Source organism: Alternaria ventricosa (assembly GCF_023758065.1).
Source record: "Alternaria ventricosa strain BMP 2768 chromosome Unknown scaffold_4, whole genome shotgun sequence".
NCBI classification, from domain to species: domain Eukaryota; kingdom Fungi; phylum Ascomycota; class Dothideomycetes; order Pleosporales; family Pleosporaceae; genus Alternaria; species Alternaria ventricosa.
The window spans coordinates 1,870,806-1,896,940 of NW_026055684.1; the positions used below are offsets into that span (position 1 = coordinate 1,870,806).

The 26,135-nt window shown below is 53.6% G+C and overlaps 11 protein-coding genes across 11 annotated transcripts; 7 read left to right on the forward strand and 4 right to left on the reverse strand.

Annotated features, from left to right (window-relative positions):
- Positions 1-79: 79 nt before the first annotated feature.
- J4E93_003293 (uncharacterized protein) lies at positions 80-675 on the forward strand (the record flags this gene model as incomplete). Its single annotated transcript, XM_049341233.1, has 3 exons — positions 80-223; positions 275-373; positions 427-675. The coding sequence occupies 3 exons, from the start codon at positions 80-82 to the stop codon at positions 673-675; spliced, it is 492 nt and encodes a 163-aa protein (XP_049202115.1).
- A 452-nt stretch (positions 676-1,127) lies between these two features.
- Positions 1,128-2,570, forward strand: J4E93_003294 (uncharacterized protein; the record flags this gene model as incomplete). The annotated part of the gene is made up of 2 exons (XM_049341234.1): positions 1,128-1,823; positions 2,007-2,570. The coding sequence occupies 2 exons, from the start codon at positions 1,128-1,130 to the stop codon at positions 2,568-2,570; spliced, it is 1,260 nt and encodes a 419-aa protein (XP_049202116.1).
- A 50-nt stretch (positions 2,571-2,620) lies between these two features.
- On the reverse strand, positions 2,621-3,193 carry J4E93_003295 (uncharacterized protein; the record flags this gene model as incomplete). Its single annotated transcript, XM_049341235.1, has 2 exons — positions 2,621-3,127; positions 3,185-3,193. The coding sequence occupies 2 exons, from the start codon at positions 3,191-3,193 to the stop codon at positions 2,621-2,623; spliced, it is 516 nt and encodes a 171-aa protein (XP_049202117.1).
- A 242-nt stretch (positions 3,194-3,435) lies between these two features.
- Positions 3,436-5,780, forward strand: J4E93_003296 (uncharacterized protein; the record flags this gene model as incomplete). Its single annotated transcript, XM_049341236.1, has 3 exons — positions 3,436-3,769; positions 3,822-5,371; positions 5,424-5,780. The coding sequence occupies 3 exons, from the start codon at positions 3,436-3,438 to the stop codon at positions 5,778-5,780; spliced, it is 2,241 nt and encodes a 746-aa protein (XP_049202118.1).
- An 822-nt stretch (positions 5,781-6,602) lies between these two features.
- On the reverse strand, positions 6,603-7,740 carry J4E93_003297 (uncharacterized protein; the record flags this gene model as incomplete). Its single annotated transcript, XM_049341237.1, has 3 exons — positions 6,603-6,758; positions 6,974-7,424; positions 7,478-7,740. The coding sequence occupies 3 exons, from the start codon at positions 7,738-7,740 to the stop codon at positions 6,603-6,605; spliced, it is 870 nt and encodes a 289-aa protein (XP_049202119.1).
- A 485-nt stretch (positions 7,741-8,225) lies between these two features.
- On the forward strand, positions 8,226-10,024 carry J4E93_003298 (uncharacterized protein; the record flags this gene model as incomplete). Its single annotated transcript, XM_049341238.1, has 6 exons — positions 8,226-8,340; positions 8,439-8,784; positions 8,833-8,845; positions 8,895-8,954; positions 9,013-9,747; positions 9,800-10,024. The coding sequence occupies 6 exons, from the start codon at positions 8,226-8,228 to the stop codon at positions 10,022-10,024; spliced, it is 1,494 nt and encodes a 497-aa protein (XP_049202120.1).
- Positions 10,025-10,563: 539 nt separating this feature from the next.
- J4E93_003299 (uncharacterized protein) lies at positions 10,564-12,488 on the forward strand (the record flags this gene model as incomplete). Its single annotated transcript, XM_049341239.1, has 2 exons — positions 10,564-10,884; positions 10,932-12,488. 2 exons carry the CDS (start codon positions 10,564-10,566, stop codon positions 12,486-12,488), a joined length of 1,878 nt encoding a protein of 625 aa, XP_049202121.1.
- A 627-nt stretch (positions 12,489-13,115) lies between these two features.
- Positions 13,116-14,695, forward strand: J4E93_003300 (uncharacterized protein; the record flags this gene model as incomplete). The annotated part of the gene is made up of 4 exons (XM_049341240.1): positions 13,116-13,182; positions 13,234-13,462; positions 13,515-14,026; positions 14,088-14,695. 4 exons carry the CDS (start codon positions 13,116-13,118, stop codon positions 14,693-14,695), a joined length of 1,416 nt encoding a protein of 471 aa, XP_049202122.1.
- Positions 14,696-14,872: 177 nt separating this feature from the next.
- On the reverse strand, positions 14,873-16,210 carry J4E93_003301 (uncharacterized protein; the record flags this gene model as incomplete). Its single annotated transcript, XM_049341241.1, has 5 exons — positions 14,873-15,187; positions 15,240-15,745; positions 15,806-15,850; positions 15,905-16,050; positions 16,104-16,210. The coding sequence occupies 5 exons, from the start codon at positions 16,208-16,210 to the stop codon at positions 14,873-14,875; spliced, it is 1,119 nt and encodes a 372-aa protein (XP_049202123.1).
- A 924-nt stretch (positions 16,211-17,134) lies between these two features.
- CBR1 (NADH-cytochrome b5 reductase) lies at positions 17,135-17,989 on the forward strand (the record flags this gene model as incomplete). The annotated part of the gene is made up of 1 exon (XM_049341242.1): positions 17,135-17,989. One exon carries the CDS (start codon positions 17,135-17,137, stop codon positions 17,987-17,989), a length of 855 nt encoding a protein of 284 aa, XP_049202124.1.
- Positions 17,990-18,779: 790 nt separating this feature from the next.
- J4E93_003303 (uncharacterized protein) lies at positions 18,780-26,132 on the reverse strand (the record flags this gene model as incomplete). The annotated part of the gene is made up of 3 exons (XM_049341243.1): positions 18,780-19,283; positions 19,343-25,340; positions 25,387-26,132. The coding sequence occupies 3 exons, from the start codon at positions 26,130-26,132 to the stop codon at positions 18,780-18,782; spliced, it is 7,248 nt and encodes a 2,415-aa protein (XP_049202125.1).
- Between the last annotated feature and the right edge of the window lie 3 nt (positions 26,133-26,135).

A 26,135-nucleotide genomic window follows, 5' to 3' on the forward strand; every position in this document is an offset into this window, starting at 1 on the left:
AGAATCACCATCTTCTTAAAATCCAGCATTACAAGCACAACTTGAACGCTTCAAACACCCAACTCAAACTCCTCTCACCATGTGTTGCAGAAAGAACCGTCAGAGTTACTTCGAACAACAAGCGTTGTACTCGCCACCCGCCCGAGGCTGTTGCGGACGACGTCAAGCACATTTCCAGACATACACCCAAAACACCTCCAACTTCGCCGAACGACCTACTATGGTAAGCTTACAATGTATAAGCCGCACGAGACAACTGACTGACGCGACCAAGGCTGGTCTACTTGCCATCAGTCTCGGCCTTGGTGCCGAGAAACTGGGACGTACCATATCCGAGAAAAGACTCGAGCGCAAGGAGAAGAAGGCTATTGCTGTACGTCGTGCCTTGAAACGTCCGTCATTATGTCAGCTGACCGGCTGTTGTAGCAGCATGAAGCGATCTATGGCTCTTCATCATCAGCGCCACCAGCGCCTATCACGACTCGAGAGAAAAATAGCAGGACGGAAAAGAAACGCGAGGAGGCTCAGCGCGCACTGGATGAAGCCCGTCGAGAGCCACCAAGTGCGCCGCAGTACGAAAGCAGACGCCGAAGTATGGAGACAGAGAGGGTCAGTAATGAGGAGCCGCCGCCGAGTTACGATGATGCAGTACGTCACGATGAAAAGCGCTCTTGAGTTGTCGATATCTGCGGTTGATATATATTGTGTGCAATGCTGGTGTATATTTGGTTTGGCATAATGCTTCGTTGGTCTTTGTGTATACGGGCAGACACAGTAACAGTAGTTCGTCATTTTGTAACTATCTTTAATTAGCGTAAACTTATTGCTCAGGGGCTTAGCGCCACTATTGTCACTAGGAAAGTCTTGCTAGCAACTTGAGAAGCGTCAGTAGATTCTAGTGATCATGTCATGTACAAGGGAGTCGTGGAGCGTCACGATGCTCATTTGTGCCAAGACACTAGTGTACGTAGCGCGTCACTAGAATTTCCTGCGAGCTCCTCATTTCTCTGCATTCCAACCTACCACTCCCACCACTAAGCTTCTTTACGTGTACACGACTTCCTTTTTCGTTCCTTCCATCTCCAACACATACCTGCGCTAATGCGGTAGCCTCCCACATCTTCAATATGCCTCCTCGGTTACGGTGTCAAAATTTCTCAACACCGGCCACCCCATCACAGGCCACTCAGTGCTTAGCTGCACGGCCACAGGTTGCCTGGAGCCCATCACGGCATTCGCGACATTTCTCACAGACACCATGTCCACAAATCACATTACGGCGGCGGAAATTCTATGAGTGGCTCAATGGGCCGGGTCGACAGCTCAAGGAACCTATACCCGACTCCACAAACTACCTAGGAGCTTACGACAAGTACGGCAACCTGGTGCGCGCTGGCCCTGGATGGCGGAGAGATGGGGGTGCGAAGGCTGCTGCCTCGACTGAGGCCGAGCAAGCTGGAGCAGAGGCCAAGGCAGAGGAGACCACGGCAAAGGCGACACCTGCAGGACAGGAGAGCCTGGATGCACTAGATGCTGCCATTCAGTCTGGCGCAGCTGAGGAGAAGGACACCAAGAAGCCGAAAGAAGCGGACGATGACAGCAAGCTTCCGCCTGAAACGGCAGAGGACTTGCGGCCTTTTCCTCTCAATCAGTACTTCCGCAGTCAGCCAGTATTGAGTGAGGACCTCCGGGAAGCAATCTGGCGGAGAGTCAAGAAGGATGGGGCGACAGTGTCGCTCGCCAGTGTCGAGTTTGGCGTCAGCAATGAACGCGTCGGCGCTGTTGTGCGTCTGAAGCAAATGGAGAAAGAGTGGATCGCCCAGGTATGTTCAAACATTTTCTTCAATCCCCCCACAACACGACATGATGAGCTTCTTAAAAATCGATTAGTCTTTAAGACATCCACATGGTTACAAAACTTAAGTCATGCTCTTGCTGAACGTCGTCGGCTTGTTCTTTGAAACAGCGGAAACACTGTATTACAATTGCTAACTCAATGTTTACAGGGCAAAACACTCGCGCTCCCTTACTCCAAGGCAGTTCTTTCCATGCTTCCAACAACTCCACACATCGATACCTCGCTCCCGGGGAACAAAAACAAACGTCCTATCACACACGAGCCCATCAATGACCTCGCGGTACACCCCGCGACACGTCAGCAGCTCTTCGTGCCTGTTGCTGAGTCTCGGCAATTCACGCGTGAAGACGCTGGCAAGGCCTTTGACAACACGCTGTTGCCGGCCGACGCACGCATTCCTCACCCAGAACTTGTGCAGGCTGAGCGGGAATTGCAGTCTGGACTTTCGTTCGAGGAGCGCAAGAAGCTTGCCGAGCAGCGATTTGAACAAGAGCAAGCAAAGAAGAGGCAAGAAGAGAAGCGCAAGGAAGAGGAGCTTAGGGCCATGAAAGTGGTGCCGCAGCGGAGGTGGGATTTCGTCTTCAAGGACGTCAGCGTAGAGGCTGCAGGCAGAGACGGCAGAGGTGCCGCGGCTGCTGGATGGCGATATGGAGTGCCGCACCAGGATCGCAAACGAGGCATCCCCAAGATTCCCACAAAGGTCGAGGCCTAAACTTATGTATAATGCTGTATATATAATACATGACGAATTGATGCAAACCTTCACCGGTACTGCATCTTCTGGCCACCTCGCTTCTCCATCTTGGCCTGTCTCTTGCTTGCTTGCGGCTGGGGCACACCGGCTGCATCTTGGTATCCGCCCCTCATGCCCGTGTAGGTGGTGTAAGCGGAATAGACGCTGTAGACTGGGATCACAATCCACAGGAGCCAGGCGTAGTCTCCGACAATAGCAGCCATGACAATGCAGCCATACGTCCAATAGACGACATCCCACATGTACTCAGTCAGGCCCTTGGCATCGAGGTCTTCGCCAGGTCGCTTGACAGCGCCGTCGGCATCGAGAGTGGGGCGAGAGAGGCGCTCGAAGTACAGCTGGATGAGCAGTTGCGGAGCCGAGAGTAGTAGATAGACGACCAGTGACTTGCGTGACAGTGAAGCGCGGAAAATTAGGGCACGCAGGAGCCACCAGAGGCCGTGGACGGCGAGGGTGATGTAGAGGGTCTGGTTGAGGCGCTGGGCATTGGAGGCCGCGAGCGTCTTGGTGGCTTTCTACGGGGACTGTCAGTGACGGGTGCGTGGTAGCGGGCGGTGGGCGGGCGGGCGTACCTTGGCCATGGTGAAGGTGCGATGTGGCTGTGACTGGCTGGACGTTGCAGAGAAACGTCGTGCGTCTCTAGGCGCAGGCGGGACATTGTTTTGTTACATGTCTTGGCACTCGTAGCGCGTAAACCTACACCTTGACCGCGTCCACCCGCCTGCCCGCAACATCACCACCGCCGCCGCTCCAGCCAACGCCGCCTCGACTATGAGCGCATTACCTTGAGTCTCCGTCCTGTCTTCGCCGCCGCCCAGCAAGCATGTCAGCACCCCCAGGCGTAAATGCCCAACTGCGCCAGATCGTATACTACCACCTAGACAACGGCTTCGCTGAAAACGCCCTGTTCTTTGCCGGCCGCCTGCACGCCCTCGACCCCCGCAGCCACGATGCAGCGCACCTACTTGCCCTGTGCAACCTCCGTCTGGGAAGATACAAGCAAGCCCTGGACGATGCGCGAGCCAAGGGCAACCACACCCAGCATCTAGGATGCGCCTACGTCTTTGCCCAGGCCTGTCTCGCCCTCGACCGCTATGAGCAGGGAGCCCAGGCGCTGGAGAAGATGCGCAGTTCCTGGGCAGGGCGTAACCACTGGAGTGAGTAGTTATAGGAGTAAACACTGGTGACCTCTACTGACATTCGTCACAGACAAGCATTCCGAGACCTCACGACGCCATGTGCCCGACGCCGCCGCCTGCTACTGCATGCTGGGAAAGCTGTACGCAGCCCATGGCGACTCCAAAAAGGCCATTGAACACTTTGTCGCCGCACTCAAGATCAACTCCTTCATGTGGGATGCCTTCACCGGTCTCTGTGATATTGGCGCTGTCGTCCGTCCTCATAACATCTTCAAAATCACGCCCGATATGCTCCCTCCTGCCTCCTCATACAACCTCCAGCCTAGGATGAATGGCCGCAGCGCGCAGCCTCCTTCATACAACGACGTTGAAAACCCCTTTGTCAACGGCCAAAACGCACACGACGAGCACGCCATGATGGGCGAGGCTGGCGGTCCCGTCCAGATGCGCCCCATAACATCAAGAGCCCGCACCAAGACGAACCCTGAAAGCGATCAGACGGACATCCCGCGGCCTGTTTACCAGAACGGACATAAGAGAACCGTATCTGGTCATTCTCTGCAGCAGCCCCAGCCCCACGCACAAGCACCGCAGCAACCTCACTCCCAATCACAACAACAATCGCAACCGTTTGATCCTACAGCGGCTCCCCCAAGGCGCAGTGTACGGCTGCTGAACTCTATCACTCAGATCCGGCCTTCAAGTAGCAGACCAGGCGGTACATCAAGCAGAGACCTCGAGTCGAAAGAGCGGCGCGAGCTACGGAAAGCAAGGGCCGCAGCTCCCAAGCCACGCTCAGGGACAGGCTCGACTGTGGGCAGAGTTGTTAGTGGCAACAGGAAACCGCATGTCGACAACTCCGAACCCACAAAACCGGAGAGACCACGGAGCGTGGCGGAGACGACTGTCGCACCGCCCCCAAGGATGGGTCCGCCCGCAGATACTTCACGGGACCGAGATGTCTTGAGCTGGCTACTGGATCTGCTCCTCAAGATAGCTTCTGGATACAGGCATCTGAGTCGCTATGATGCATCAAAGGCACTTGAGGCATTTGGACTCGTGCCTAAGTCACAGCGGGAGACACCCTGGGTTCTGGCGCAGATCGGCAAGGCCCACTATGAGCGCACCCATTACACAGACGCAGCCAGCACGTTTCGAAAGATACGAGAACTGGCGCCTGCTTCCTCAGAGCATATGGAAGTGTATTCCAATACGCTCTGGCAGCTCAGGGATGAGGTGGCCTTGGGTCATCTTGCACATACGCTGATGGACCAAGATCGTCTCTCTCCACAAGCCTGGTGTGCACTGGGTAATGCAAGCTCTATAAACGGGCAGCATGATGAAGCCGTCAAATGCTTCGCTCGAGCTACGCAGTTGGATCCAAAGTTCGCCTACGCTTTCACCCTCCAAGGTCATGAGCATGTCGCAAATGAGGAGTTTGATAAAGCCATGGCGGCCTATCGCAATGCCATCAGTGCGGATAACAGGCACTACAACGGCTGGTATGGTCTTGGAAACGTCTACGAGCGTCTGGGCAAGTACGAAGTGGCTGAGAAGCACTATCGGGCAGCGGCGGAGATCAACCAGAACAACGCCATGCTCCTTGTTCGGATAGGCTTGGTAAGTCATCATTGTCCTCGTTTGTCCGTCGAATACTAATATGAGTACGCAGGTTCTGGACCGCATGAAGAAGACTGAACCCGCATTGCTGCAGTTCGAAAATGCGATCAAGATCGAACCACGCTCCGTTATGGCACGCTTCCGCAAATCGCAAGTCCTGCTGAAGTTGAACGCGCCGCAAGAGGCCTTGCACGAGCTTCTCTACTTGAAAGATGCTGCTCCAGACGACCCCAACATACATTTCCTGCTAGGTAGGTGTTACAAGAAGTTGCGAGACCGCGCGAGCGCAATTCGCCACCTCACGATAGCTATGAATCTGGACCCGAAGAGTCACGGCGTCATCAAGGAAGTCATGGAAAGTATCGATCAAGAAGACGACGGCGCATGGAGCAGCGAAGACGAACATTAACGTTGCTGCCACTGTCGCTTTTTTGAACAAAACCTTCTATCACGAACCGCTTAACTCAATACCCGAAATGACTTCTTTATCCCTACGACGACGCAGCAATCATCTTCATCTTCATCAGCCTTGTCTTTTAGCGCATACCCCTTTCTTGGTTTACACGTTTGCCTTTTTCTTCTCTTTCTCTATACCCATCATCATGGACTTGGACTTTGCATCATGGGCGCATTGGGGGAGGGGCGTAGCAAAAACGCAGCCATAACTTGGCGGCTTTTGGCATAATCATGCATTTTGGAGAGGCGTTGCGGTGCTTTGTTTTGCTGGCATTGACGCTGCCCAGTTGGGCCGGCGCAGCGAAGGGGATTACATTGGCGTAGTTTGCAACGAAGACGACTACGAATGACCAATACCCTGGATGACCACCACTGCTTTTTGCGCAGACTCATCGTCTAGTCTTTTGCGAAAAAAAGGCGAGATGGAGATTTGCGACTTGTACTATATATCAAAATGCATTGGGATATCCTTACCTCTACACACATGCTCATCTATCTCAAGATTTCGCATCAACCCCCCTTTCTTCCCTTTGTCTTCACCTCGCTTTACTTCAGCACAGCAACCAACCTCCCCCCACTGACCTCCCGCCGCCTCATCCGATCTAACCCCGCATTCACCCCTTCCAACCCCTCCACCGTACCCACAACATCTGGTGGAACCAACAACCCCTTGGCAAGCAGCCGTTCGCACCACGCACTAAGCGCCTCGCCCACTTGCGGGACTTCGTGGTATAGCTTGATAGGCACACTGTGCAGCGCAACGTCTTTCGGTACGTTATCCTTCGGTAGACCCGTCAAGCCCACGAGATGGGATCTCTGCCCCGCTGAAACGGGGGTATGCGGTGTTGACGGCGGAGTCGGCAATTTGGCCTGTGATGAAGCCGGAACAGTAGGATGTACAAGAGCGCTCATCAAGTAACCCGCTGTTTCTCTGCCTAGCGTATCGAAGCCAAATCGCGCGCCTGTCTTGCCCGTATAGGCGCGGATGATTTCCACCGCTCTTCCTGCGTCGTGCGCGTCAACGAGGTAATCCGGCCGCGCTGCTTCCGACGCCAGAAGCCTGGGACCGTGTTTTGCGGCATCGACAACTGCTATGACTTTCACCCCTGCTAATCGTGCTATCTGCATCGTCACAAACGCACATACCGATCCCGCACCCCAGATAATCAGGTTATCTGGAGCTTTGATACGCTCTTTCACGCCAATACTATGGAAACATTCTTGTCGTATATCACCCGGTATACCCTCCGGTTCCATCCTCCTCACAATATCGAGGATATTAGGCCCGTCCTCAATGTCGGAGAAATCGAGCCCGAGACATATTCCTAGTGTGAGGGCGGCGGAGACAAAAGCTACGCCTAGGATACTGCCTGAATTGAGGGAGAGGTTGGGAGGCAGGCGAATGGTGTTGAAGGTGGAGGCGATGCTGTAGTGTTGGTATGCGGCTTTGCGCGGGTCGCGGTAGTCGGTTGAGGGGACGAGGACGCGATCGCCCTTTTTGATCCGTGATGAGGGTGTTTTAGGGGTGAGGAGGACTGCGCCGCTGTATTCGCGGCCGGAGATATAGGGGAGGGTTGGGATGCCGAAGTTGTAATCGCTGGGGGGTTGTTAGTGGATATGTGAGTATGGGACTGGGTGGTCGGTTCGTACGGTGCTTTCCAGTCGATTGGGTTCAAGCCTACAGCTTGCACTTTTACTAAAAGTTCGCTGTCGTGTTGAATGCTTGGGAGAAGGTGGTCGGCGGAGACTTCGTATGGTTGACGTATTGCATGTAGCTTCAATGCTGATTGTACCGCGGGAAGCGTCTCTTCTTTGCCCTTCTGCTGCACCTGTTCGATTGTTTTACGTCTTTTCGATGTTGCCTCTTGTGAAGACGCTGCTGTGATGCTACGAGTTCGCTTGACTTGCAACATCTTAAAGATTGAAATTTAGGTTGCTCAGGGTGTGTGCCTCTTGTGTTGGTGGTGGATTGATTCTCCTTCAATGCAACTCCTCAACTGGCTGCTGATCGCCAGCCTTCGGGTTTCTCTTTGCGACCTCTCCGGGAATACGCCTTTAGATTACTCAAGTAGGTTAGATGCGATCTGCAAGTCTACAATAAGGACTCTCTAGGTGCGCGAATAACTGTTGTCATTGTGGATTAAGATGGCATAATACGCGTAGTCGGCATGCTATCAATTTACCGCCTCAACTTACCGTCGCGTAGCGTAAATAGAAGGGCCTACATCGGAGACAAACATATAGTGATACCTCGGAGTTGACGTGATGACGCATCCCGCAGATACCTAAGCGATTGCGTTTGAGAGCGCTCAAAGCACATCATCCGACCTCCAGAACCACGACACTTCTTCCGCACGATACCATTAGATACTTTGCGAAACAACCATTGATTGATACCATGGCGAAGCGAAACCGAGAGAATGGTGTTGCGAATTCGAAGAATGCAAGGCGAAAGACTGATGCGACAGCAAAAGGCAAGAAGAAGCTGATCATCAATGCCTTCGTTGAAATGTGTAAGTTCACGTGACGCCCCCTCACAAAGCCAATCTACATGGAAGAGCAGCAAGTCGGTCGAGCAACTTGCCATTAGCTAACAATTAATCTCCAATAGGCAGTGGCCATCAGTCACCAGGCCTGTGGAGACATCCTGATGACCGTTCACATGAGTTCAACAACATCGAGCACTGGGTAGAGCTTGCGAAGCTGCTTGAGAAAGCCAAAATTCATGGTGTCTTCGTAGCCGACGTGCTCGGTGGATATGATGTCTACAATGGCAATCTTGATGCTGCAAAAATCTCAGGCGCGCAATGGCCAGTCAATGAGCCTTTGGCCATTGTGAGTGCCATGGCAGCAGTCACCGAGAGCATCGGATTCGGCGTGACTGTCTCGACAACATATGAACAACCGTACCACCTTGCTCGGAGATTATCGACGGTCGATCATCTTTCGAAGGGAAGGTGAGGCATCTGTTATCCTTATCTGGCTCAGGGACTGACTTGATCTAGACTTGGTTGGAATGTGAGGCGATGTGCTTCTTCGATCGCTGCATGGATAATAACCTTTACAGATTGTGACCAGCTATCTTGATTCGGCTGCGCGTAACATGGGTATGAAGGAGCAACTGCCGGTTAGTGTTTCGTGTACCTCGGCTTGGCTTGGCTAGAGACTTTGCTGATACACTTCAGCATGACGAGCGCTATGCGCAGGCTGAGGAATATGTGAAGGTCATGTACAAGCTGCTAGAGTCTTCTTGGAGAGACGATGCAGTCGTACTGGACCGGAAGAGTGGCGTATACACGGTACCCGATCGGGTGCGCGAGATCAACCACGAAGGAAAGTACTTCAACGTGCCGGGCCCTCACATATGCCAGCCAAGCCCGCAACGTACGCCTCTCATCCTCCAGGCGGGTGCGTCGAAGGCAGGAAAAGCCTTTGCAGCACAAAATGCAGAAGCAATATTTGTCTCCGCCCATGCGCCTGAGGTCTGTGCGAAGAACATCACAGAAATCCGACACATTGCCTCTTCGCAGTTCGGTCGGGAAGGGAAGAACATCAAGTTTCTTGCTCTTGTAACACCCATCATCGGTCAAACCGAAGAAGAGGCCCAGGCTAAGCTTGCCGATTACCGCAAATATGCGTCCTTGGAAGGAGCGTTGTCGCTGTTCTGTGGTTGGACTGGCATTGATCTTGGAAAATACGGAGACGATGAGGAATTGCGTCACGTCGAGAGCAACGCTGTGCGGTCTACTGTCGAAGGCTACGCTCGGTTCTCCCCTGGTACTTCCAAATGGACGAAGCATACAGTCGCGGAGCACGTGAGCATCGGTGGAAACGGTCCCATTCTTGTTGGAACTCCATCCCAAGTTGCGGATGGGTTGCAAGTCTGGATTGACGAGGCCGACGTTGACGGTTTCAACATGGTGAGTCGTATCCCGATTATTGTGGTAGTATTGACTCTGATGCACGAGCTAGGCGTACGCCGTCTTTCCACAGTCGTTTGTGGACATGATTGAGCTGTTGCTTCCCGAGCTCAAGAAGCGGGGTTTGTTCTGGAACGATTATGCTGTGCCTGGTGGCACTTATCGCGAAAACTTCTATGCGAAGAAGGGACAGAAAGGCCCGCTTGAGGAGCACGTGGCATCGACGTATCGGTGGAAGGCGGGAGTCGATGCTAAGGACCACGTCATTCCGGAGTGAAAAACAAATGCGATTAAGCAAGCTGAGATGTCGTGGATTTGAACAAAATCAAATGCTCTAAGAGACTCCATACATCCTAAGATCTGATGTAAGTGACCGAGATGCCATATCAGTATGCGTCAGCTTGGAGATGTGCATTATAACGCGATATTGCTCTGGGTCGCATCCTGCAATGGGGCACGACGCCGTCGATGTCTTCTTGGGCGTCGCAGATTTGTCCTAGTTGCTGTCTCGCTCTCTCTAGAGCGCAAGGTCGCGTCAGTGCAGGGGAGCGAGCACGACAACCACCGCGAATGCTGCGAGCCGATTTCGTCAGCAAGCGGAGAAAAGACGTGATTGCCCTTCTGCCCGACCGGCGGCTCTGCAGGCCGGGAAAAGATAGCGCATCTAACAGCGTCTTACGGCATCGGTACTTGAGAGCAAAGTTGGTGATAGCGAGGCAGCTAACCCCGGGGCTTTAAAGTCGTCATGGGTAGAGACATGCGTTCGACGAGAGGGCATCGTTCTAGGGACAGCGAGGGACGCCCACCGCTTACATAATGACGCCAAACCCAGTTTTAGCAGCCGCGGCCAATCTAACGGCTTCGGGGCAAGAGCCAACACCATCGCGACGCGTCGCACAGCTCGCAGAACATCTCGCGTCAGCAGAGGGCACCAAACAAGATGAATTTCACGCTACCTTGCCAACTTCTTACCCCGTTTCGAAGCTGCAGTTGAGCCCAACGCAGTACATCGATCATGTACGAAGCCTTCGCGTCGCTGTCATCGGTGCTGGGCTAGCTGGTATCAATGCAGGTATTCTTCTGCCAGCGAAAGTGCCGGGCATCGACTTAACCATCTTTGAGAAGAACGACGATGTTGTAAGTGCACTCAGGAGTTGCGGGAGAATCGCACTGACAACATGCAGAGTGGGACGTGGCTTGAGAACGTGTACCCCGGAGTACGATGCGACATTCCATCTCATGTGTATCAAGCGACATACTCGCCCAATACGCAATGGTCTGAGATCTTTGCGCGAGGCGCTGAGATTCGTGACTATTGGCAGGCGCAGGCTAAGAAGCACGACGTCTACAAGTATGTCAGACTTCGGCACCGCGTCGACGAAGCGGAATGGGACGACGCACACTCCAAATGGCGAGTGACATTGCGTAACCTCAAAAATGAGACCTCATCGACAGAGACCTTCGATTTCGTCATCACCGCCATTGGTCGGTTCAACTCTTGGAAGCTACCTGATTATCCGGGCTTGAACGACTACCGAGGCCATCTAAGACACACGTCAAACTGGGACGTTTCGTTCGATCCGACGGGCAAGAAAGTCGCTGTCATTGGAAATGGCGCAAGTGGTATTCAGGTCGTGCCAAACCTACAACCCATTGCAAAACACATCACCCACTTCGTTCGCAATCCAACATGGATCGCGACATCGTGGGCAGGCGATGAGCGGACCTTTGAGCCACAGCCATACTCACAGGAACAGCGCAAGGCTCTGGAAGACCCCGGGGTGTATCTGGCCTTCAGGAAAGATCTCGAGGATAGATACTGGAGACGATTCCGTGCTATGATTCGTGGATCAACGGAGAATCAAGGGATGCGAGAGCAGTTCATCGATGTCATGAAGAAGCGGGTAGCGCAAAAACCCGAACTGCTTGATGGATTGATACCAGACTTTGCCCCACATTGCAGGCGACTCACACCAGGTCCTGGCTACCTGGAGTCTCTTACCGAAGCCAACGTGGAGCTCGTCAAGTCGCCTATCAAGCGGTTCACAACTCTGGGCATTGAAACGACCGATGGCAGGACTTTCGCGTTTGATGCGATATTTTGCGCGACTGGTGCCAACACTGATCTCGTTCCACCGTTCTCGATCAAGGCGCGTGGAGTGGATTTACACGAAGCATGGAAGCCTGGAGGCAAATGGGGCTTCCCGTACACGTACTTAGGATTGGCTGCACCTGGTTTCCCAAACCTATTCTTCCTAGCCGGACCGCATGCTACGGGCCCTTCGGGTACAGTGCCACATGGTGTAGAGACGTCACTCACATACTTCGCCAAAGTACTTCGCAAAGTCTCTTCACAAGGACTCAAGTCCCTAACGCCATCGAAAGAGGCAACGGATGACTTCGTCGACTACTGTGACGCTTTCTTCCCAACTACTGTCTTGACTGACAACTGCTCGTCTTGGAACAACGGCGGTGTAGCAGGTCAACGCATTCATGGCTTATGGCCTGGTTCAGCTGCACACTTTACCATAGCTAGACGGGAGCCACGATGGGAAGATTGGGAGTATGAACGCGAAAACAAGGACAATCGCTTCGCCTACTTTGGCAATGGGTACACTGAAGCAGAGCTTGACGATTCGACTGATCTGACTTCGTATCTCAAGGCGCCTGGTCAAGAAGTGGATTTGAGAGATCTTCATGAACGCTGGTGGGATGTGCCGGGTGCAGAGAGGAAATCGTAGATATTTCTATCAGGCTATTCAATAGTTGAGTGCGTACTCGCTCGCTTCCGGACAATCTCGTCACAGAATGGCCTGTTATGAGCGTTTTGTGGTTCTTCGTTGCAGTTTGCACTCCCTTCGAAAGACACACATCTTGCATTGTAGTTCACAATCTTGGATGGAGATGACGTGATTACGCTACTGTTCTGACCGCGGTTCCGTCAGTGTGTCCACTAGGCCTTATTTCGTACCCACGCCGACCGTTGAGGATGACGGCCCCATAACGCATCGTCAAGTACCTTGGAGATGGCGTGCTATCCCATCATCATGCCGTGTCCGAGGTACGACCGGGACAGCATACTGTCAGGCCTCTCGTCGCGTCTGGAGCTTTCCCGACGAATCTGGGACAATGTTTTGGGGATACCGGAGACGCGGCTCACTAATTGCACAGGCTTCGTATCGAGTGGAGTTCGGTACCTCCGTGTGCCGAGTATGCAGCTGTATGGCGAGTTGTACTAACGCAGTGTGGTATGAAGCATTGTCACGACGTGAAGTCGATATATCTATCAAACGGGTCAGAAAAGCCGAACATGACGAGCAGTAGAACTCCTTTTCATCCGGTATCAGATTTTTGTAAGAGTGTTGACTATGGCCAACTCAGACACGTCCGTCGAGTATGGCAGCGACGAAGGAGTTGAGAAGCGAGACTATCCAGGTGAGCATCGAAGAATCCAATATCCACACACGATAGACTCACAAATAGCAGTCAAATGGTACCGCTCAACGTTTTTCAACATGACCATCTTGGGACTCTGTAACTTCAGCGCACCAGGTATCTGGGGCGCAATGAACAGTCTCGGTGCCGGCGGAGCCCAATCACCACATCTCGTCAACGCAGGCAACGCGCTCACATTCTGTCTTATGGTCGTGAGCTGCTATTTCAGTAGTGTCATCGTGCACTACGTGGGCATCAAAGGAGCACTAATCTTTGGAACGTAAGCTAACACACCCTGTACAGGCGCATAGCACCACTAACTCGAACGACAGCATCGGCTACGCCCCCTACGCAGCAGCACTCTACACGAACAACCGCTTCGGGACCGAGTGGTTCGTCTACCTCGGCTCCTCACTATGCGGCATCTCAGCAGGAGTCTTCTGGATGGCCGAAGCCGCAATCGCAATCGCATACCCCGAACCCTGGAACAAAGGAAAGGCGCTTGGATATTGGCTCACATACCGGCTTGCTGGCCAGATCCTTGGAGGAGCTATCAACCTCGGTCTCAACGCGGATCGCGATCAAGCGGGCAAAGTCACATATACCGTGTATCTGATCTTCATTGCTTTGCAATGTGTTGGACCTGTGGTGGGACTGTTCTTGAATAGTCCCGGTAAAGTCCAGAGGAAAGATGGGAAGAAAGTCAATTTGGCTATCCTGGAGAATCCATGGGTCGAGATCAAGGAGATTACGAGGCTGTTCTTTACCAAACGCTTCTTACTCATTCTTCTTTGGATCGGCCAGGCTGTCTTCGCTGAAGCAGTGTTCTTCACCTACCTCGCTCGTAAGTGACATTCTCTTCCTCGAATAGCTTCCCATTGCGCCAGATATTGACTCGCATCTAGTATGGTTCTCCGTGCGTGCCCGCGCTCTAGGGTCGTTCCTCTCCGGCATCATCGCAGTGACCTGCGGAAACCTACTCGGCCAGTACCTCGACCGCACCAAGATTCCTCTGCGTACCCGCGCACGCAGTACCTTCTGGTTCATCGTCGTTCTACAAGGAGCTTGGTGGCTCTGGGCTACGATACTCGTCACCGAGTTCCGCCATTCGAAGCCCACACATGATTGGACGTCACCTGGCTTCGGGCGCGCTTTCGCTGTCTTCATCTTCCTGACTGCTGGTTTTCAACTCAACTACCTATTCCTATACTTCATGATTGGCAGGCTAGCGGTAGACGAGCCTGAGGTCATTCGCTATGCTGCGTTGTTGAGGGGGAGCGAGAGTGCTTGGCAGGCTGTTAGCTACGGTATCACGAGTCTGACTGTATTCGCCGAAGTCGGTGCTGTCTACTGGAACTTTGCCTTGTGGGGCGTAGCGATCTGGCCGGCATGGTTGGTTTTGAGAGAGTTTGGAGTTGGAGAGAAGGTAGCTCACACGCAGCCTGTCGAGGATGGTTCACTTAATTGCGAACAACAGGAGGTGGAAGGGATACAAAAAGGCGCATCGGATTAATAGGCATGTTGCGCAATGAGTAGATATGTGATGAGTGTTCGATACGAAGAAGCTCAATGGAGTGCCGTAATGTAGGATGGCAAGGCGGAGCTGGCACGACGAATATGGAGAGTGTAATTTAGAGGAAGACGAGAAATCCATGCACACGAAATGCGTGCTGTCTGGATGTAGAACACCCTAGAGTGTCCTCCCAGCCAATGACGGTGAGTCTTCATACTTGTAGCACAGCACGCCCTCGCCTTCCTGATTCAATGTATCCAGAACCGCACGAACGGCAACATCTTCGGCCATGAACCCCATCCACACCGGTGTGTCTAGTGTAGTCTGCTCGACGGCGTCAGCAGGAGGCCCAAAACCCTCGATGGTCCTTGGGCCGCCGATGTCAGTCAGACGGGCAGGATCACGACTCTGCCAGAGCGTCCACATGTAGTCGAGCTGGCAATGGTGGAGCCAGAAGAGCGGATCGTTGGGGGAAGAGTAGATATCGCTGATCTAGGTAGGGTGTTAGCATAGAAAGAAATCGCAATAGAAGAAGGTTACGTACGTCTCCACCGATAGCCATGTGCCCTAGACCATGCGGCCGCTGGATTGCGTTTGTGCGGATTGTGTCCTCATCTTTGACGAAACTTAATCCATCGATGAAAGCCTGGAGCTGGTAGTAGTTCTTTGCTTGCATGGTCGGCGGGTAGACATCTTCCCAGCCGGTACTTCCGTTGAACAGATCAAAGTCAACAGCGCGCGTTAAGCAGCGCGGGTTTGACGCCAGCGATTCGACGGGCCCGATGTTCAAAGACGTGTTTCCAGCGAATGGGCCGTCCTTGATGCATCCGTCTGTGTCGGAACCGTTGCCGCCAAAACCCTTCAGCACAGGCGAGGTGTAAATGGAACCATTGGCGTTGGTGGACGGGTTGTCGAGAGTCCAGTCCCAGTAGGGTTGTGCACCAGTGTAGTTGCATTCGGAGCGAAGCACAGATTCGAAGACCCAGATGGCGTAGCGGTGCCAAGGTAGGAAGACACCAACTGTGTGAATGCCGTAGATTGTGACGTTGGCTAGGGAAAGGCCAGTTAGTATGGGGGTTTCGGTAAACAACGTCTCACAAGGGTACTTACCAGCAGATTCAGGATCATTGGCGAGTGAGGGGACATCTTGACCTCCTGTCGCATCTTGTTAGCTGACGCGTATGCTTGTGGATAACGTATAGTACGAACCTCGCGTAGCGTTGATGTGTAAGGCGACAAAGTCGTCAAACCTGGTCTTCAGAGTACTGAATACTTCGGTACCCTTGGAAGGTGCCCGCTTCAGATATTGGACGGCATCAATATAGGCGTTCTGTTCAGACGAGTTCAGAGTGCGCCTAGAAGATTGTCAGTAGGAACCACACACGAATCACTTTTCCGAAATACATACCACTCTTTCCTGACGCGCGGGTTGGAGCAGCTACCTGCAGTCTCATTGACAGGCAGTGCGCTACATAGCGAAGCGATCGTGAACGAAAGTATGGTAGAAATACGCATGATGATGAACTTCAAAAAACGAGTGTGGCGTAAATGAATACCTACTGCGCAACGAAACGCTACCTATATAGAGATCCCACGACTTGTCTTTGCATCCGAAATACAACAGAGATTAGACCTCCATGAATACGATGAAACAACGTTGAACGGGTCTGCCTTGTAGATCTTATGTCACCTTAGTTCACGAGTCGTGCTTCGGTCTTGGTTTCTTCAACGTTGTTGCACCGAGTCTGTGGAGCGGAAGACACAGAGCCACTGGGGATTCGCTGGTCAGCATTAGCGTCGGCGTTGCTTGGTCTTGGTGATCTATTTTGACATGTAGCATGTCGGTAGCTCGATGTCGGATGCGGGTGCTAGATGTTCAGCGCATCCGACTTCGAGCTACCTTGTCTCTCGCGTGGCCTACCTAGCAGTTGGTACGCTCAAACGCGCCGTCTCTGGAGGTAATGTTTCCGCTTTCGGTAAGGTCTGCCTAGCATCAACGCACGCGTTCCGGAAATTTAGGGCGTCATGGGCCTCTAGCCACACAATGTTGAAGCTCTACGGGATGCGATGGTTTAGGGGTGAAGTTCAGTAATCACGTGCCAAGGCGCCTGAGCTCGCATCAATGCGAACCAGGATTACGACGTAAAAACCTGGGGCTGTGCAAACAGTGCAAAATGTTGTCGTAAGTTGGTAAATTGATGTAGGCATCTGGTGGAATGAAGAGATTCTGGGTGCGATTCCCCAATGCGCGCATGCGATGCGATGATGCGCTTGAACCCTGCCAAGTCTCGTCTCAGCAGCCAATCGGGGGGATAGGTCGTCGGGGAATTGTCACGGCGACCCTGTCAGTTCTCCTTCTCCCCACCTCTTCACTTTCCTTATCCTCTCCCCCCGCTTCCTAACTTACTTACTTGCTCCTTCCCCCCTCGTAGGCCGACAATGCCATCACTCATGGAGCTCCTACCTATCGCGGTAGCTTTTGCTGCTGTCATTGGAGGTTTCCTCTGGTACAGCAGCAGCAGCGGTGGAAGCCGCAAGGTGTTGAAGCCGACGGAATTCCAGGACTTCAAGCTCTCGGAGAAGACTGTTCTCTCGCACAATACCGCCATCTACCGCTTCGACCTCCCTCGCCCAACCGACACTCTCGGCCTTCCCATCGGCCAGCACATCTCCCTCGCCGCTACCATCGCCGGCCAGCCCAAAGAAGTCGTCCGCTCGTACACACCAATCACATCCGACGAAGACAAGGGCCATGTCGACCTGCTCATCAAGTCATACCCCACCGGAAACATCTCCAAGCACGTCGCGAGCTTGAAGATCGGAGACACAATCAAGGTCAAAGGCCCCAAGGGAGCTATGGTCTACACACCCAACATGGTTAGGCATTTCGGTATGATCGCTGGTGGCACTGGTATTACGCCCATGCTCCAGATCGCGAAGGCTATCATGCGTGGACGCTCTTCCGGTGACAAGACCGCCGTCGACCTCATTTTCGCCAACGTCAACCCCGAGGACATCCTGCTCAAGGACGACTTGGACGCGCTAGCGGCGAAGGACCCCAAGTTCAACGTCCACTACGTTCTGAACAACTCACCCGAGAACTGGACCGGCGGCACTGGTTTCGTTACTGCCGACATGATTAAGGAGAAGCTGCCCGCGCCTGCGAGCGATGTTAAGATCCTCATTTGCGGACCACCACCCATGGTTGCGGCCATGAAGAAGGCAACCGAGAGCCTGGGTTACGCCAAGGCAAGGCCAGTCAGCAAGCTCGAGGACCAAGTCTTCTGCTTCTAGATGCTGCAGATGTTGGCTCGCCAAATATATTAATTAGATATTGACATCTTCGACTAATTGATACCATTGCAATGCACCATCATATGCTGCCTAACACCACCAAATCACTTTATGCGTGCATGCTGTTGTTCTGGACCTTGTTCATATTACAGCAATCCACTCTGACTAGCATTCAATGGAAGCCGATTAAAGCAAACTACAAGAAGAAGAATAGCAAAATAATTACATGTGTTTAAAACCTCATCATCGACGTCCAAAAGATATCATGATGCTAACGCGAAACGCCGTGCCAAAAACAACGAATCCATGCGAATGCCAACCGGACCCAGGGTATTCAGAGCTCGTAGCGCAGCGTAACACAACAGTCCAGCAGCCGCCTAAATAAACGCCCTCGACCTGATTACAACACGAACCGTCCTCTTCCTCTTGATAGTACCAGTACCCGTAGCGCCGATGCCGCCAACAGCGCTATCCTCATCGTCACCGGGTGTAGCCTCGTCCTCATCATCCGTAATCTCTACATCCATTTGCTCGCCCTCAAGTGGGGGACCATCTGGCGCATTATTTCCCAGAACCTTTGCCAGGGTATTATACTCCTTCTCGTCCAACTCCACCACTTGCGTAACAGGAGCAGCAGGAGGACCAGCAGCAGCACGCCGCCACTGGTAGTTCCTGACTGCGTCATCAACAACTCTCGTTGCAAAGCCCTCTTCTTCTTCCAACGGCGGGCTCAGCTTCATGATAGGATACCGGGATCTCCATGCTCCCCTCCCCTCAGAGATCCCATCTACTACAAAAAACCCTTCTGACCGCTGACACGACGGAGACCGGAGCGAAGACTGCCGCCGTACTTCCCTTTGTCGGCTGCAGAGACTTCGCCCATTTCGCCCATTAGGAGGCCGATGGAACTTCCTCGTCGTGAGCGCGTGTCCCCAGCCTCACTTGCTGGTGCTCCGGGGACGCCGAGGGCGCTACGGCGCTCAACACGGAGGTTCTTCCAGCCTTCGAGTTCGCGCTCGAGACGCAGAGTCTTCTCTCGTTCTTCGCGAAGTTCGCGCTCGGCGCGCTTAGCGGCGAGTTGGTTGGTCGAGTCAGAGGACTGGAGGTCATCGATGGTGGCCAGGAGGCTGGAGATCTTGTCGCGCGACTTGTTGAGGTCGTCCATGACAGACGCATTCTGCTTGTCGCGGCGCTCGATTTGAGTCTGTAGGTCCTTTACCGTACGGTCTACGTTGCGGACGCTACGCGATTCGGAGAGGCGAGTGGATTCACTGTCCTCTAGGGCTTTTTCGAGCTAGTGGAAAAGTTAGCAGCGGCCGACAATGTAGATAAGTCTAAAGAAGATTAACATACCTCTTGAATGCGTCCATGGAGGAAGCGGACGTCCTTGCCAGCTGAGCCGCTGTAGCCCTTCGTCTCGAGATCGACCAGGCGAAGTTGCAGGTCCTTTAGGCCCTTTTCGACAGCTGCCTTGTCCTTGTGAAGCTTCACGTTGGCTTCCCGTTCAGCTACGATGTCCTTTTGCAGCTCTTGGGCAAGAGCCTCTGCGCGGCGCATCTTGCCCACCGCAGCAGCAGTAATGTCCTCCTGTTGTGCCAAGCCGGATTTGAGCTCCAACAAGTCACGGTCGTAAGCAGCGGCATTGCGCATAGCTGGAGATTCTGAGCGAGAGAGTTCATCGAGCGTATCAGCAGCTTCTTGCAGACGCGATTCGAGACGCTTCTTCTCCTCGATGGCGGAGTCGCGCTCGGCTGCAAGGTCATCGACGTTGGTGCGCAGATTCCGGACCTGTGATAGCAGGCTGACGATCTTGGATTGCGCTTCGTTGTGCGCGTTGGCGGCTTCGTCGCGCGAATTAGAGATAGTTTGCAGAGTCATCTCAAGACGGCTCTTCTCCTTTGCCCAGGTTGAAGAGTTAAGCAACTCGTCGTCCCATTTGTTCCTCAGCTCCTCAATCTCTTCCCGTAGTCGGCCATTCTCTTCGCGAACGTGGATTACGTTCTCGCGCTCCTGGTCGATTTCCTGGGTGAGGGATGCCAGCTCGGACTGGTACTTCTTGCGTGTTTGCTCAAGCGAGGTTTCGCTGTCCTCGACGTCATGAGCGTGCTGACTTCTGTAATCTTCGAGCTCGTTCTGTAGTCGTTTCTTGGCTTGCAGAGCTGTCTGTAGGTCGGTTGAGAGGTCTTCAACACGTTCGTCGTACCGTTGAACTGTTCGCTGCAAGTCCTCGACCATGCCGTCCATCTCCTTCCGCTCAGCCATGATGGTTGCGCAAGTTTCTTCGGCTTCCCGAGCTTGGGTCTTTGCGAATTGCTCCGCACGAGATGCTCGCAGTACGGCAATCTCCGCTTGTTCCAACTTGCTGAAGTATTCGTCGGCCCTGCTCTTGTACAGGTTTAAGCTGGACTGTACATCGACCAATGTCGATGTCTCGTTGTCCAGTCGGATCTGAAGATCAGCAAATTCTTGGAGAAGCTGGTTATGGTTAGCGTGCTCTTGCTCTCGCTCGTTGGTGAGATCTTCAAGCTCGGCTTGCATCTCGCGGAGCTCAGACTCTAACGAGACCTTGACCTGCTTGATGTCGTCAAAGGCCGTCTTGGCGTCTGCCAGTTCGTTGATGGCGGTGTTGTGAGCCTGTACAATTGATTTACGCGATTGCTCTTGGGATGTCAAGAGATCGAACAGCTGTTCATGAGACTTCGTCTGGACTTCCTGGTAGGAGAGTTGGCCGGAACGAAGGCTATGCTCAAGGGCAGATACTTTAGTAGCAGAGTCGTCAAGCATGTCATGCAGACGGTAATTCTCGCGCTCCAATTTTTGCACCCTTCGAACAGAGGGGCTGTCATCCTGCCATCCGTTACGCTCAGGCGAGCGTCCAAGCTGTTCTTGAAGGTGTTTGTTCTGCATCTCTGACATCTGCAACTGGTTCTGCACCATCTCGAGCTCGGCAGCCATGTCCATGCGGTTGTTGAACGCGACTGTGTCAACAGTCCGATCGGAACGTGCGGAGTCGTGCGTGGCATTGCTGATGTGTCGCTGGTTGGTAGGAGTGTTCGTGATGGAGAATGGCCGCTTGTTCTCGCTGTCCTTGCGGTTGTGAGTAGGTGTTTGACGTGCATTGGCTTGGTTGACTTGGCTGCTGTTCATCTCCTCTAGCAGAGCACGCTTCGAGTTGGCATGGCGTGCATCCATGTCATGAAGCTCGCCCTCATGCCTTTCTCGGAGCTCGTCAAGCTGAGCCTCAGCACGCGAGTATCGCTCTGATGCTACGCGCAAAGCTTGGTTCGCGGCCTCCAGGCGCTCGGCAATGTCCACCGTTCTGACAATGTCAGGCTTCGCAGCATCGTAAGTGATTGCAACATCGGCCGAGTCTGGGTCAAAGACCTTGCGAAGAAGCATAAGCTGTCGATGGCATTCCTCCAACTCCTGGTTGGTGTTGTCAAGCGATGTCTGAACCGCCTTTGTGTTGGCTTGAGCTTGTGTACGTAGCTGGCGTTCAGTCTCGAGCTTGCGGTTGACATCTGCGAGTTGTAAGTTGACAGTAGAGGCGGCCTGCTCTGCGTTGCGGCTTGTTTTGTGCTCTCTTGCAAGCTCATGGTTGAGGTCCTCAAGGCTGAGCGACAACTTCTCTTTCTGCTTCTCCAAGGACGCGATCGTGAGCTGTGCGTCTTCGAGCTGACGGTAGAGGCGCTTGTTGTCTTCCTCAGCCTTGGACTTCTCGTGAGTCAGCTGGGTGATCTTCACACGCTGAGTGTCGCCGGCTCGCGAGTTTGATCGCGCAATGTCCAAGTTCTTTTGCTGAAGTTTGTTGAGGAGTGCACGGTTGTCGTTCTCCGATGCTGTAAGTCTTCCCTTGATGGTGACTATCTCGCGTTCGAGACGCTCCTTTTGCTGGTCGTTGCGCTCCTTGAACGAGTCTGAGTCGGCGAGCATCTGCGTCAAGTTGTGAACCTGTTCGGCCAAATCATCCCGCTCTGCCTCGAGTTGGTCAAGCTGTTGGTCCTTCTCTTCCAGCTCGCGTTGCTGGATGGCCTGTCGTTCGGAAGCTAGCCTTGACTGGGCACGTTCGGCTTCAGCATCGGCATCCAATTTCTGCTCCTCCAGCTTGAGGTATTTCTCGCGAAGACTGCGGAGTTCGTTCTGGTACTCTTTCCGTTCCTTTTCGTGTGCGGTGCGAGTTTCCGTGGCTCGTCGAAGAACATCCTGCTGAGCGTACATTTCCTTCTCAATAGTGATCTTGGATTCGTTCAACGCATCGTAGTCGCGCTTGAGTGTGTCGTATTTGTGCTCTCCAAGCATCTCAACATCGTCGCGCGATTGTCTTTCCCGACTGAGCTCCTTCTGAACAGCAAAGAGCTCAGCCTTGAGGGCTTCCGTCTGCTCTTCCAGCAGCTTCCGGCTTTCGCTGTACTCAGCGTCCTCGGACATCTTCTCCTCAAGTAGACGTTTGGCATCTGCTGCTTCACGTTCGAGCTGTTCCTTTTGGGAGCGTACAGCATCCAGCTCCGCCTTTGCGTCACGGAGGCGGCTTTGAAGATCGTCGTGCTTGGAAGCCAAGGTTCGCTTTTCATCGTCAAACAGCCGGCGGTCGTTTTCGTAGCTCTTGAGGTCGGTCTTCAGGATTGCGAGCTCGCTCTCCTTACGTCTGATGAGATCTTCATAGCTAGTCGATGTCGACGACAGATCCGCGATTTGGTTACGGATTTGCCGATTCTCATCGAGGAGTTCCTTGATCTGATTCTTGCCGGCCTGTACCTCCTTCTGTGAAGCTGCCAACTTGATGTCGAGGTCCTGGTCTGTCTTGAGAAGTTTATGTTCGAGGTCCTCAAGCTTTCGTTCCTTCAACGACAGGTGGCTCTTGAGCATCTTGATCTCCTGGTTCATTGTCTCCTCAGCCTGGCTTCTTTGAGACTGCTTGACCTCAAGCTCTTTGAGCTGCTGATCCAGGCGAGCGTTCTGCTCTTCTAGATCCTGTGTTTCGCCCTCGAGCTTGCTGATAATTTGCCCAGCTTGTTCCAGCTCTTTGCGCAGATGTTCGACGTCCTCCTCAGTCCTCCTCTTCGCTTCCATGAGATCGTCTAGCTGGTCTTCAAGTTGATCCTGATCTTCGATAGCACCAGCGAGCTTTTCGGAAAGCTCAGTCTCGCGGAGCTGAAGACGTTTGAAGATCTCTTCCTTGTCCAAGGCAAGCGCACGTTCGCTCTCAAGCGTCTTTTGGATGCGTTGGATATCCATTTCTGCGCGTCTTCGCTCGTCCTCAACCCGTTGTCTTTCGGCAGCTTCTTGTTGCATCTTTTCCTCAAGCTGGTGGATCATCTCGTCGCGCTTCTTGACCTCTGCTGCTTGACGTGTCGCACCAAGCATAGGCCTCATGCGTGCGAAGAGCCTCCACCATGGGTTCGACTGCATATCAAGGTAGACCTGGAAGTTGCGCTGAATGATCCGAGTGGCCTCGGCTCGATAGAGACGCTTGTGGGCTAGACGGCGTTGCACAAATCCACGAGCTGCAGACTGGAAACGAATCATGATATCGCGGATGAGCGCATCGCGTTGATCTTCGAGTTCGGCAAGGACACCAGCCCTGAAAAAGACCTTTGTGATTCCGACACGGTACAATGACCTGTCAAGGTTGATCTTTTCGAGGATCATGTTGGCCGCGACCTGCCCTTCGAGATAGCCCCTGGGGAGATCTCTGCAGAGTACCTCGTATCTCTGGCGGAATTCCACGAACGGAAGTCGGTTGGGGAAACCAGTACGTGCGATACGTATACCTTCCAGAACACCATTGCAACGCAACTGGTCAAGGACAAGAGGTGCACTGAATTGCTTTGGTCGTTTCTTGTGATTTGGAAGAATACATCGGACGAAATGGGGGTGGGTGGAGTGGAGCTGGGTCATGAGTGTCGACAGTTGCTCTTTGTGGCGTTGAGCGACGGTACGGAAGAGACCCTTCTTGACACGGCTACGGGCTCCGCCCATGCCATCGTCCGCATCAGCACAGTCAACAAAGAGATTGGCGATTTGCTTGTCAGCGGAGCCAGCCAAAAGGCGAGTGACGTTGTCGTTCAACGGGTCCTTGTTCTTTTCCAGCCAGTTCTCCGTCGAGTACTCTACTTCGGCAGCGTAGTGGGTAAGGACGAAACCTTGAGTAAGGAGTGATCGCTTGTACTTGGTGCTCTTGCGGTCCCATAACGAATGCAGCTTCTCTGTGAAGCTCTTGTCGGTGGCTTTGGGCATAACACTGTCCTCGTCCAGGCAGGAGAAGATACCAATGGGGTTTGGTAGCTCGATCAGGTCGATTGTCGGCTGGAGATCGCGGCCAAAGTCGATGAACTTCCATTCGATCTGTTCGCGTGCGTATTCTTCTTGTTCTAGAACGAACATGTGGTGGTTAAAGAATTGTTGTAGCTTCTCATTAGTGTAGTTGATGCAAAGCTGTTCGAAGCTGTTCTCATCGAAGATTTCGAAACCGGCAATATCCAGCACGCCGATGAAATGTGAGTCGTCTCCACCACCGCCGGTCTGGTCGAGTTGGCGATTGATACGGTCGACGAGGTCACCGAAGCCACGCTCATATATACCCTTTGCGAGGGCGTCGATAGAGAGATTGACTTGCTCGGGTGTCTGGACCTTCTCAACCCACTCTCTGCCGGCCTTCACACGAGGATGTAGAAGGGCCTTGATGAAGTCATCGGCGGAGATGCCAAGTAATTGGGCGACTATCTGAGCTTGCTGCTCAGCTGCAAGATTCAGTGTAGCCTGGTCTGCCCGCCGACTCTCCTTGACAGCCCGGATGTTGCCGAGGTGCAGGACTGCAGCGACTGTCTTCAAGATGGCCGATTGCTCCTTGTCGGTAAAGCCCATGACATGGAAAGCTTCAATCAAGCCATTCCACTCATCTCGGTCATCCACACCGGAAATTACATCGTTGCCATGCCTTGTATATTCAAAATCGTCTGTGTCTTTGTTGTCCAAGAAGAAGTCCTGCTTCATCTGGCTCTGTGCGCCGCGCAGCAGCTGATAGAAGACGTGGTAGTTGCGCTCGTTTGAGTTGAGACGCACGACTCTTGACTTCTCCAACAGATACCAGTCTATGTACGCGCCAGCAATGTGTCCGGTGCGGGAGAATTCGATCCTGATGAACTTTCCGAAACGAGACGAGTTGTTATTCCGCACCGTTTGCGCGTTACCGAAGGCTTCGAGGATGGGATTGGCTCGTAGTATCTGCTCGGACAGGTTGGAGAGGTGGCGGCCTCCTGACTTTGCCCGTGGGGTTTCCGAGTTGGCGACGGCGGCTAGGTACTGGATGACCTTCTTGGTGTTCTCCGTCTTACCAGCACCGGATTCTCCGCTGTAGGGGGTCAGTTACGGTTGGTCTCAATGTTGGGCTAACTCACGTCACAAGAATACTCTGGTTGGTGCCTTCCTCTATGAGATTCCGGAAGGCATGATCAGCCATGGCGAAGATATGCGGCTTGGTCTCCTCCCGACTCCGCCCCCGGTACATGTTGATGTACTCTCGCGAGTAGATGGGCAGCGGGCAGTAGGGGTTCACGGTGACGAGAAAGAGTCCGGAGTAGGTGTATATCAGGTCGGCCTGGTATCGCATGTGGAGGTTGTGGATGACCGAGGGCTCGTTGAGATGCGTGAGTTCCGCCATGTCGTCGGCCTTGTCGAACTTGGCCGGATTGACCTTGTCGATGGCGTCGGCGTCGACGTCTTGCTGTGTGCCATTGTCGCATTGGACCAAGATGCGTCCGCCCGGCAGGTCCTCGACGACCCATCCGCGGACGAAGGCCGTGACGGGATCCCTAAGCCAAACATAGCGCTTGCCGGAGAAGTCGTTCTCGCCTTCCACGATGCCACCCAGGCGCGGAGCAGCGTCGTCGTCCTCGGAGATGAACTGCGGGGCAAAGGTGCCGACGGGCGTGCTGTTGCGGTTCGAGTTGGAGCGCAGGCGTGCCGAGTCACTGCGGCCCAGCGGCGGGCTGGTGAGGTTGGTGAGGGAGCGGTTGCGCAGGTGGCCCATGGGGGAGTCGTCGGCGTCGTGGAGCGGCGAGGAGACGGAGTTCCTGGCAAAGGGAGTGCCGCGCGAGTTGCGGGCGAAGGGTCGGCCATTCGGCGCGGGCCCGTTCGCGCTCATGGT